This window comes from Passer montanus, unplaced genomic scaffold (genome assembly GCF_014805655.1).
Source record: "Passer montanus isolate IOZ18808 unplaced genomic scaffold, ASM1480565v1 scaffold2, whole genome shotgun sequence".
Lineage (NCBI taxonomy): Eukaryota > Metazoa > Chordata > Aves > Passeriformes > Passeridae > Passer > Passer montanus.
In genome coordinates, this window is record NW_024366591.1 from 25,431,837 (window position 1) to 25,444,166 (window position 12,330).

At 36.1% G+C, this 12,330-nt stretch overlaps 1 protein-coding gene across 1 annotated transcript; it reads left to right on the forward strand.

The window, feature by feature from the left end:
- Positions 1–7,699: 7,699 nt before the first annotated feature.
- LOC120501394 (vesicular inhibitory amino acid transporter-like) lies at positions 7,700–9,008 on the forward strand. The gene is made up of 2 exons (XM_039707581.1): positions 7,700–7,747; positions 7,857–9,008. Exons 1-2 carry the CDS (start codon positions 7,700–7,702, stop codon positions 9,006–9,008), a joined length of 1,200 nt encoding a protein of 399 aa, XP_039563515.1.
- The last annotated feature ends 3,322 nt before the right edge of the window (positions 9,009–12,330 follow it).

Consider the following 12,330-nt stretch of genomic DNA (forward strand, 5'->3'; position numbering starts at 1 on the left):
CCTAGTATAAGATAATTCTCTTTTGGGCCTCATTAAATTGGATAAAGAGGAACAAATTGGAGGATCTAATTACATTAATTATGGGAAAACAGGGGACACTAATATATCTACTTGGTACTTCAAAAGTGAATTTTTCAAACCTGGAGAAAATTATGAGAGATAATTGATTAGGAAGAATAAATACAGACAGCCCATTGGGAAAGAAACTTTTAAGCTGTTTAAAAAGAATTTATGTGATGTCCAGAAGCCACATCTCATAATTAAGAAACAGTATACCAATGTGTCAATACCCTTCCTACTTCAGGAGTAAAGTGGATGTATCAATTAAATTTTTTTACAAAATATATGTATAGCAAAAGGGAGAAATAAAAGGTGAGCATAATAATTATATGTTATGAATAGTAACAAAGAGAGGAAGTAATGCATTTCCCAGTAATTAGGACAATAAGAAAACAATTTTTAGGAATCAGGAAAAAAAAAAGAGGTTGGGTTTAGTGTAAAAATTTTAGAACAGAGATACTAAGCGTGGCAAAAATTAAGTATAAATGGAAGTGTGTGTCTATGTGACTGTGTATGTTTGTCTGAAAGCACTAGCAATAACAGCAGAACAAAGTAAAAAGGGAAGGTATGTGTTAACTGCTAGGGAGCAGCACGGAAGTGATTTCATTTAAAAGGAGATGTAGAAAAACTCACCTATAGATAAGTGTTAAGGGACCCAAGCAAAACATAGTATTTATAAAACATGCATATAAGGTAAACATCACTTCTGTTAAAATTAAGGAATTTTGCTACATATTTATGAGGGATGAGACAAAATAATGAGGCAAAATATATAAAACTGCATGGGTTCCAGAACAGTATAGAAGGTAAATCAAAAGTCTGCTTGTCATCACTATCCAAGATGAGCACCAGAGACATAATGAGCACTGGACTGATGGCATCCCTTCTCCCCCTTGGTGCACAAAAATGATCCTGGCTGAGTCACTGAGATACAGACACCAGAATATGTGGGTGTAAGAATGGGGAAAATTAACTTAGAGCTTTTCTACTGTAAGATCACCTTCTTCTTCTCTGAGATCTCTCACTGAATTTTCCAACACTGATTTCCTACATTAGTAGAAGGATTTTCTAAGGATCTTCTTAATTCTGAAAAGTAGATGCAGCTGTTCATAAGTAGTTCCTGGAGAGAACCAGGAGGACATGCTCATAACACAGGAGAAGAGTGCAGTATTCTGTAACTTTTCAGGATAAGCATTATGCTATTTTGCATAAGACATGTTGAAAAGTTAAGTCTCAGAGTTTCTACAGTGTGTGCACACTTCATTCTCAGCATAGACATTTCTGAAAGGAAATTCATCTTAGCTCCACTAACTACCTATCTTAAGGTAGGTCTGAATTTTAAATTGATGTGCCTAATTTTTCCAAGCTTAGACTTGGACAATTAACTATTAGATAGCCACATTTAAAATGGATGTTAAAATGTATCTCAGTAGAATTTTGAAGGTAGAATGCCCAGCAAGTTTTCACTTAGGAGACATAACAAAGACACATCTGGCCAGGTAATATTCTTGTTCAATGCTTGCTGCTACATGTGAAATTTTCAGGAGATTGTGGATATCATCCCAATATTTTAAAAACCATAGAAATCCTGACTAGTGAAACCTGGCAACAATTCTGAGAAAAAGAATGTAATTGTTACTACATGTTTTAATTGATTGAGAATAAGAAGCTAAAAATATAATTAGTGCCAATCATTATGTTTCTAGAGAAAGAGTTCTTACAGTCCTTATTAAACACACTTCAAATAATTCTTTTATGACATTGTAATTTAGGCAGTGAAAGATAAATAATATATTTACACTTTTAAAAGGAATTTTGACACATTAATACACAACATGCTGATTTAAAAATTAGTGCAACCACAGAGTACATCTTAAATGGATTAACAACTGCCTAAGTGACAGGTTCCCAAAAAGTAACTGTCAATATGTATGTATTGTCAGAGGAATGAGTTTCCAGTAGTGTTTAGGAGGCTACCTGGGGGAATAATCAGCATCTGGTCCAGTATTATTCAATGTAGTCAACAGTGGTTTGGAAGAGGATACAAAATCACTGGTGATCATGGTGATGTCTGAGTAAGGAAGAAGACCACGGAGGTCAACAAGCAAGTAACTTTCTTATCACGGCATGAGAGTAAGGGATTTGCAGTGGTTTTTAATTTATCACTAACAAAGCTCTTTTTCTGTATAAATACCACAGCCACTAAGGCTTGCATCTGTTTGGGAAAGTTATTTATTTCAAAGAACAACAAATGTTAAACAACATAATTAATTATTGAGTGGAATCGTACTGAGAAGCAGGGATCTTGAATTTAACTTGCTGCTCTTCCAAGAAGATTCAGGTAGGACAATCTCTGGTATAGTTTCTATGTCTAACCCATGTTCCTGTAAGGAATAAAATGCATAGCTGGAGAAAATAGTCAGAGTCAAATGAACCATTCCAGTGGAGTAACTACAGATGGTGAGAAAGGCAATCAGAGCTAATTTGGCAGTCTGGCATATCAGCGTGTACTCTGCATATAAGAGGATTGTCCTAACGGCATAATTCTCAGTTAAATTCTTCTTCATTTCTTAATTTATTTTTCCATATGATTAAGTCTTAAAATGAAATAATTTCCTCTATCCTTTTTTTTTAGCATTACTTTTCACTCCATTTAATTTCATTGTCTTTTGGCATGTCTCAACTCTGACCATGATTTGATCTTCTTTACTTTTTAATTGCCTTTCAATTTGCTTTGTTTTTTCAAAATGTCATATTTCAGGCTAAAACAGCCTATGAAACAGAATATTTTACTTGGATCTAAAAGCATTAAAACAGAATTAAGGAATTTTGATATTTTTCTCTGGCTGCCTGTCCATGCTCACTTTTCAATTTTTTTAAACACATCTTATTCCTTGGGGATGTGCTTGTCCTGAGGCAAAGGAGTATGACATAATATCATATAATGTCATATCAATCATATCATATTGCTATAATAATAACAGAAAGCTCATTTTTTGCATTCAGCACTGGTCCAGATATCACAAATATCAGGTATTTTCAAATGAGCAGCCAGCCTTGCTGGTGTGGGAAACACACATGTGTAGTTTAAGCATTGTAGTAAAACAATCAGCAAAGTTTCATGTGTAGTTGAAATTTGGAATTCCCGTTCTTGTTTTTTTTGCAAAATCAATTGTAAGTGGGTTGGTGACTCCTGGTGACACCTGTCATGCCTGGATGCTTCTGCTTGAGGGTATTCTGACAAGGCAAGGAGCTACTAGCTGATTCTGACTTTTTCTTTCATGCCCTTTCTTCTCTTCTCGTTATTTCTTCAAAGGCTGGTCACCAGCTGAGCCCTCAGTCCTTTCTCCTGCATTGGCCCAGCTGCCTACAGCTAAGTCTGCTCTGGGTGTTTGACAAGGACCTCCACCCAGACACACTCATTGACAAAGAACAGTGCACTTCCATCCTCAGTCTAGGCTGAAAATACCCAAGTCTTGCAAAATTGGCTTGGGACACAAGGGAAGATGCAGCCTGTTGGGCAAGTTTTGGCTTCTTTCCCACCCAGGGTGAATGGAGTGATGGTAAATAACACAACCACTCAGGATGCTCCACTGCAGAGGATTGTTTCAAAAACTCCATCTCCTCTGTCCCCATATGTGTGAGTGCTTTTCCCCTCTGATAGTCTGTTCTATAAACAGATCACCTTAAAAGAGCATATTTAGAGCTAACACATTTGACTTTCCTCTAGAACAGTTGGAGATAAAAGCACTCAGACTAGAACACTTCTCAGACAGAATACTGAATCTAAGAGTTATGAGGCAATTTAGGGAACTGTTCCTTTTGCTGCCCATTTTTAACTGATGCCTCACAGCTAAGGCAGTCTGTGTCATAATTTGGACATGAGAACACAGGATCAGAAGATTAAATAAATGCAAGTGCCAGGATCAGGCTGAACAATATGTGCAACGACAAGTGGTGCAAGAATTACTTGAGTCCCTTTTCCACTAGCAAGGAATCAGCAAAATTTTGCCATGCTCTATCTGCACTCTCTGTGCACTCATTTCTTGTGAAAGGGGCACAAAAGGCACCTTCATCAACATCCATGAAAGGATTTTAGGAGAATTTCATAGGAGAATACTATGGAGGAGGAATTTTCCACATAAAAGTTACTTTTAGCAATGCTCTAAAGTTGCTGAACAGCTGCAAGCCAGAGAATACAGACTGATGCCTGTACCTGTTATACTACCTTGACAGTAAAATAATTTATTAGAGATATATATTTTTTTAGATAAACTATTTAAACTTGATAATGTTCGGGAAATTGTCCTAATAAAAAGTACTGCTTTGGAAAGGTAAGAACAGGACAGCAGATACAAAATGAATTTTTAGGTCTAGAAAAGTTACATTTGTTCTTTGTAAATGAGTTCTTTGTACATGAGTTCTTGTAACCATAAACAATATTTTTGGTTATTTTGTAGAATGTTGTTATTAGTATTTTTTATTTTAAATAGAAAATAATTCCTGGAAAGGTAGAAGAAGCACGGTCCTTCTACTCCAGACATAGTTGCTGTACTGGCATAGTCGGTGTTCTCTCCTTTCTCTTCACTAACCATACTCTGTATCCAAAAAGCTGCAAAACCACTTATGTCCACAATGTTTGTTTTCATTAGTAATTGAGAGCTGAGGTTTACAAACGCTGAAAAAAAATATGTCAAAGACATCAGCTGCAAGAAAAACTTAGAGTTTCTGTAGAAATGTTCAATTTAGAAATTCTAGACAACCACTGCTCCATAATTTTAAGACAAAAATGTATATAGGGAAAAATGGGTTTGTTTAATAAGGTCTGAACTCACAAAGTGAAAATAAATCAACCCAAAACCCCCCACATCTATCAACCTGTGGTCTGTGTTAGGTACTGAATTATTTAGTATAAACAACAGCAAGGAGATGTTAGAGGTCAGAATTATGTTATGCTCTGATTAAACTAACAATTAAGCATGGAAAAGCAGGCACCTGTGTGGAGGGCTGTACATGGCTGTGATAACATCTCTCAAAGTCTTCTGCTTTGGTTGAGGCTGGGGCTGTCTGTCCTTAACAGGACTGAATTCAGCAGGGGAGAAGCCACTGTGGGTAAGGCCTGTGCTGACGCTCACCTGCAGCTTAATTATACAGTGACCCTTAGGGTCAACAGATACTGTTTGAACTGCCAGTTGCTGATTAGACAGCAAAATAATAACACTGTGAGTAGGGAACAAATGAGATAAGCTTGGTAGGAACTGCACTGAATGAAAAAAACCTCATTGTTCTTATGTCAATATGGAAGATGACTCTGTGGCTTCATCTTCTTGAATTTTTCATATACTTGGTTTATTTGTGATGCTTTTAAACTCAATCTGTTATGCAAATGTTCTCCAAGGATTGTTTTCATAGGAAAGAAACCAAAATCTTTTCTTTAGGCAGCTATCTAACTTTCCAGTCAGTGAAAGCTGTGATTAAAAATGGCATCATATCAAAAGCTACTGTTACATATGTGATACCTGCAGCCTGGATGCAGCCAGATATCTAATCTTTTTGAGAAAATAGACTGCTTGATGGCAAAAATGGTAGAATTTTGAACAGTTATGTGAAGTTCCTGTACAAAACAAATGCTAATTACACTGCAAGGTAATTGGGTGATGAGACCTGTATTAGAATGGAGACATTGAGTGGAGAGATTTGGGTGACTAAGTACCACAAGCTGTGTAGTTGAACGTGCCAGCTCCTAAATGAAACGGCATCTGTGACTTATAAAAAACCAATGTTGTAAATGAAGTCATGGAAAACAACCAAAAGAAGTATCTGGTAAATTACTTTATTAATATTTCAGTAATAATAATTTAAGTACTTCTGTTTCAACACATAAAAGCATAAACCTTTCTAACTGAAATATTTTAGTGTATGTATTTAATTCTTCCAGCTCTAATTCAATTGAAAGCTGAATGTACCTGCTTCTAGAGTGAAGCCTGGTGAATTAGGCAATGCTGCTCTTTCATATAATAGGTGCTCTGTTTTTCTCATTGGCTTAGAGAAAAAACACTTCTCTAATTTAAAGACTTCTTTCTTTCATGATTGATGCTCACCCCACAATCTGCCCAAAAAAGAATGGCAATTTTGTGGCTAGAAGAGGAGAATATTTTTTTTTTGTCAATGGTTATTTAGTGCTTTAAAAACGGCCTGTCTTCAGAGCCCTCCTTATAGAGGAGACTTGGGAATACTTGAATCACTTAGAAGTGGGATGCTAGGTATAAGCCCTACAAAGTTGAGACAGGCACCTGCCCTCTTGATGAGCTCCATCAGAGATGGGCTCCTAGACTGTCATCACAGAAATTTCTGATAGGCATAAAACCTGAGGGAGTTGATGGAAAACACAAAAGGCAGAAGCATGTCTGAAACTCCGCTTCCCCATGGCCCCTCATGATCATGATTGTGGATGGTGAAGTGTAAGATTAAGATTTATACCATTAAGCTCACCTCTTCTGCTTTGGCTCCTGAAGGTCAACAGCACTAATCACTTGGCAAGTGAGAGAAGAGTGGGCCACCCCTTCTGTGGGGAGGGGTTTCTGTTGGGGGTTCATAGGTTTAGCAGAGCAAATAGGGTTGCTCAGGTTTGGTTAGAAATAAAATCTAAGCGTGTGGTCCAAATCAACTCCTTCTGTCAGGCCAGAATAAAACACATGAACAAACTTACATTATGTCATGGGTGCAGTAAGAAATATTGAAGAAAAATTTCTGCAGAACTGCTTGCATTTCTGCATAACTGTGTTTTGTTTCCTCCTTACTTTTCTTCAGTTGTCATGAATAAAAATACCTGACCAATCTGATTCATGTGCAATTCCTAATTTCAGGTTTGTAACACAAAAAAAGAAATGGCACAAAAGCATCTTTCTTAAATTGGATGTTTTTATTAATAACTACTTTTCAAGGCTTTTGTTGGTTTTTGCTGATGGAAATGAAACCACATAGAAGTGTAATTTGTCCCTTAACATAGAGAAGAAAGGAAAAAGACACAGAAGTGCCCATAATGTCCTGTGAAAGTAAAATGCCTTCTTTATTTTACTAGATAAAACAAATAAAACTATGATCTTTTCAAAAACTGCTTAGTAAAAAAATGTTTTGCATGTATTTTTAAACACCTGAATAAGTTTGCACAGTCCAGAATCTCAGCAGTTAGAAAAATCACTTTATCAGAGGACTTAGCAAAAGCAAAGCCTATGTGAGGCAGACAGAAGCTATGGAGGAAGCAAAAGCATAGACTGATGCACTCTAATGCCATCTTCTCTCCAGAGGTCTGTTAGAAATTTTTAGACTGAAGGGAATTGTCATTACTGAATCCATCTACACTGCTATTTTTAATTGGAGTGAAACTTGTACAGATGATGCTACAGATGCTTAATTTTACTGATACTGAACCTGTTTCATTAATATGCATGTTGACTGAATAACTAACTACGAACCTTCTAAACTGTGCTTCTAATCACATCAGCGTTAAATATTAACTAAAAAGCCGACTCTATCATTCAGTCACATTCTCATTTTCCCAGCTTATAATTACATGTGTGTTGATAAAAGTAGTTACTTTTGCTGGTAATTTCATTTATCATAAATAAACACATTTCTCATGGTTGTTACTTACTTAGCAGAATGGAGCAGTACTTGTACCATGCAGGTGGGTGAAAGCAATATTCAGTGGATGATGGGTTTGGGAGTGCAACTTCTCGGAAATGTTTTGCCCGAGGGATTTTGTGCTATCTTTTCTCTCTCTTCTTCCTCTTCAGGGAATATTTGTCCTAGGATTGCCGTATGCTCTCCTCCACAGTGGATACAGTGGTCTGCTTCTTATTGTCTTGGCTGCAGCATTATGCTGTTACACAGGCAAAATTCTAATTGCTTGCTTGTATGAAGAGAGTGAAGATGGGCAAGTGACAAGAGTGAGAGACACATACGAAGATATTGCAAATGCCTGCTGCAAAAAGCTGTGTCCCAGTCTAGGTGGCGTAGTTGTCAATGTGACCCAAGTGGTGGAACTGATCATGACATGTATTTTGTATCTGGTTGCTAGTGGGAACTTGCTGTCACACAGTTTCCCGTATGCACCTGTGACTGAGAAAACTTGGTCTGTAATTGCATTTGTTACTCTGTTGCCTTGTATATTTATCAGAACTCTCAAAATTGTTTCCAAACTCAGCCAGCTTTGTTCTTTGGTTCATTTTGTTATCATCTTTGTAGTGATAACTTACTGTCTCACACAAATACATCAGTGGTCCTGGGCAAAATTCAGACTCTCCCTTGAATTTGAGGACTTCTTGGTCTCTGTAGGGGTGATCATTTTCAGTTACACTTCACAAATATTTCTTCCCACACTTGAAGGTAATATGAAAAACCCAGGGGAATTTAGGTGTATGCTAAATTGGACTCATTTTTTTGCCTGTATCTTGAAAACAACCTTTGCACTTACTGCTTTCTTGACCTGGGGTGAAAAGACAAAGGAAGTTATTACTGACAACCTGCCATCATTTCTTGAAACCCTAGTGAATTTATGTCTCTTAACCAAGGCTCTTCTTTCTTACCCTTTGCCCTTTTTTGCAGCCACAGAAATTGTGTATTCTTGTATTTCTAAAGACAACCATTCCAATTATAGATCTCCACTACTTGCTCTGACTGTAAGAGGCTCATTTCTCTTGTTAACTCTGTTGATGGCCATGTTCACACCACATTTTGCCCTGTTGATGGGTTTGTCAGGCAGCGTAACAGGTGCTGCTATGACTTTTCTTCTTCCTTCTCTCTTCCATTTAAAACTTAAATGGAAAAAACTGTCCTTCTTAGAGAAATGTGCAGATATCTCTGTTTTTATTTTGGGCTTCCTTTGTAGCCTTGCAGGCATAGTTTGCTCAATAAAAGGGCTGCTTGAAGTATTTGGAGGAGTATAAAGATTTCCTGAAAGACAAATAAGGAGTAAATCTTACAAATGCTCTTACCGTGTTAGTCAGTATATATGAGATTTTGTCACTAGGTAGAATTAAGCATTTGCGTAAATGTTTGCAGATTCAAGTCTTTAACTGGAAAATTATCTCCAAGCAAACTGGAAAATAACATTCAAAAAATTACAAAATTAGGCCTCTTTAAATCATTAGAAAGAAAGGTTGGAGATGGTTTAACATGAACATAACAGTAAGTAATTCTACATGGTTTTAGTCATACATGGCACTCACATCCTGAAATTACTATGGCAAGTGATTTCACCAATTTAACCAGAATTCTTCATAGGGTTAGATACTGTTCAGTCTCAAAGCTATCACAACTAGCTTACAGGATGTGAGTGAGAGATCATTGAATCACAGAATTCTATTGTTAGATCTATTATTGAAAATGGTTGAAATATTATTTCACCTCGTTGGCAGACTGCAATTCAACATGTGAACAGAACAAATCAGTGAATTTTGGTTTTTATGTAAGACAAATTCTACTACTTGTTTTGTAAATGAATAGGCAAAAACAGAGCTCAGTTTAGAGCAGCTTTGAAAGCCTGCTTTTATCATGACTTCAAATGGGAATATAGTCAGAGTAAAGGGGGCATTCTAACAGTTCAAAGTCATGGAAAAGAGATTTTTTTCTGAAATAAGCTATAGCCAGTGACTGCAGCATTCTGCAAGTCTAACTCCTAAGATTCATGTCTCTGCAATGCAACTGCTCTATTGGTTGCGTTACTAGAAGTCTTGCTGGTAGCATGAAAAAGTTATACAGTTCACTTTCCCTCTTAGGCAGGAAATTGCTTTGATCTGTTAAAAGCTCAGTGGAGTAAATCAAGTTCAATAAACAGACACACAGTTAACTTCCTGTACAATTTGGTAACTCTTTAGCTTTAAAAGATATTGGTTAATAAAAAATCAGCACTGCAATGTATTTCGCATTAGTGATAAAGCATTATGACAAGAAGCAATCTAATCAGAGTGCTCTAATGAATACATATTATCTTATCATACTAAATCTCTGTTATAATACTTAATTAAAGTAATTATTTCAAAGAAGAAAGTGTGCTTTTTTGTTATCAACAATTTCACACAACCTTGTACTGCGTCATATGGAAATGTCTTTGAACGTCAGAGTAAAACTGGGTGATGAGGAGCCCAGCAGTATCTGCTTAACTGAGCTATTTTTGCTTTGTAGTTTCTCAGCATTAATGCTTCTATCCTGCATGAGCAACAGTTGCCTTTCAAGGCTGATTTGCTGAATGATAACAGAATAAAGAGAGGAGTTCTGGAAAGCTTTGTGTGCCACTCTGTTCCTTCCCTGTCTGCTAGTGTACGCATGTCATATGTAAAAGTGATGAAAAGTTTATTAAAACAGATTAATTGCATTGCTACAACATTATCAAAAACCTGAAAATAACTAGTATCTCAGAATTTTATTACTTCTTCCTGCAATAGGTCAAATGCTGCGCTCAAATCCACAACAATCTGAATGATATTAAAATTTGTGCTGGAACAAATAGGAGACTTTTTATCTTCATGTAAAATGCCAAAAATACATTGCCCATTGAAAGAGTTGAAAGCTTATTATTACTGTGATGACATAGTCAGAAAGATATTAATACTTGGATGATATTAATCAAAGGATTTCATTACTTTTTGTGTGGAGAAGTTTCATAGATAAAAAAACGCATAGGAGCAGTATTTGTTCTGTTTATCCTGTATAAATTCTCTGAGGACAGAGGAGGTTTTCCAAAGAGTTTTGTAAAAATTCTTTCTTTTACTTTGCTGAGGAACTCTCAAAAAAAATCTCTTTTCCCATTTCCTATTTTTATGTAATGTCTTTTTTCTCTAACTCTTCGAAAATTCTTGGGATTGCCTCAGTGCATTTGCTGTTGTGGAAAGTTTGAAAACCAGGATAAGCAATTTATTTTGTGGCAGTTTTAGGAATTCCCTAACTCATCACTGTGATTCAAAATTGGCTTTAGTTGTACTTTCTTCTCTTAGCCTTTTCAAGACGTCAGTGCCCACTCCTTTCAAGCCAAAGATGATCACTCCCCACCTAAACATTCTCCCTCCTATGTAAGGTCTTTCCTACAAGGATAAATGTTTCCTGCTTTATAAAATATGTTCTATTATTGTCCTTATTTAATAATTTATGTAATTTCTGTTAACATCAGGAAAACAGCAAGGGCTATGATTAACAAGTCAATACAACTGTAAATGCACAAAAATGAAAGTCATCCAAGTGCAAGGCCTGAAGAAGTCACTTACAAAAGGCACCAGATTTAGAGGAAAAGCATAAAAGTTCAAGATTTTTTGTGGTCACCTCTCAGCAATTTTGAAGTGTGCCATTGTTGTGGGATACAGAAGATACATGAGTTTGCTTTAAAGCCATGCCCAGACATCTTGGTGGGAAGCTGTCTCCTGGGCTCAAGATAAAGTGAACCTCCCAACCTGGAAAGGCAGAGATGCATACACATACACTACAGACTAAGCCTGTCTGTGGTGCTCGGCACATGATAAATACAAATATTCCTGTTGTAAGACTAACTCACGGGATTTCCTAAAACACACAATTACATATTTTTAGATATAAACTTATTTCTGAACATTTTCCAGTGGCAAAATTCTATTAATAGGATATGTAAAATATTTGCAGCTTTCTATATTAGACATTAAAACATGATCTATAGAATATGTTTAGTGAATCTGGAAAGGTGATGTTACCATAAATTATGAACCAAGAGGATCTGCATTAATCTAAGTAATGACTACTTAGAAATTTTGTCACTGAATTTATGTTACCTATCATTATAATCACTGAAGCTAGGAAAGTAAAAGACTGACTAAATATGAATGTATTATTTTGGCCACTCCTGGATTATTAATTGTGATATGATAGTGCTTTATCAAAATTAATTTTAAAAGCAAAAAAACTGACAGTTGTGAACACAAAGAAAATGCTACGGAAAAAAAATATGTGCTGAAATAAAACATTTTCAAACACTCTTGCTGCATTTCTTCTGCAAGTAGAAGTATGAATAAAGGAACCTGCTTCATTTCAGCAGCAACAATACAGGCATTGCCCAAAATGCTTCTCCCATTCTGTAGGGAATACCAATCACAATTCCTGCTTCTGACAGTAGTAATGTAGATTTAAGTCAATCAGATTACCCTAAAATGAAAATATAGGGTCAGTTAAGTTATTGTAGGAACTTCAGGTGTTTATTTATGAAGGCTTTTCAAAGTTGAAATCTGAAATTAGACTGAAAATCTCACT

Bases quoted from the DNA above. Each gene is read 5' to 3' on its own strand.
- LOC120501394 (XM_039707581.1), top strand. From the start codon at position 7,700: ATGGTTGTTACTTACTTAGCAGAATGGAGCAGTACTTGTACCATGCAG. The intron at 7,748-7,856 runs GTGGGTGAAAGC...CTTCCTCTTCAG, and splicing joins GCAGTACTTGTACCATGCAG to GGAATATTTGTCCTAGGATT.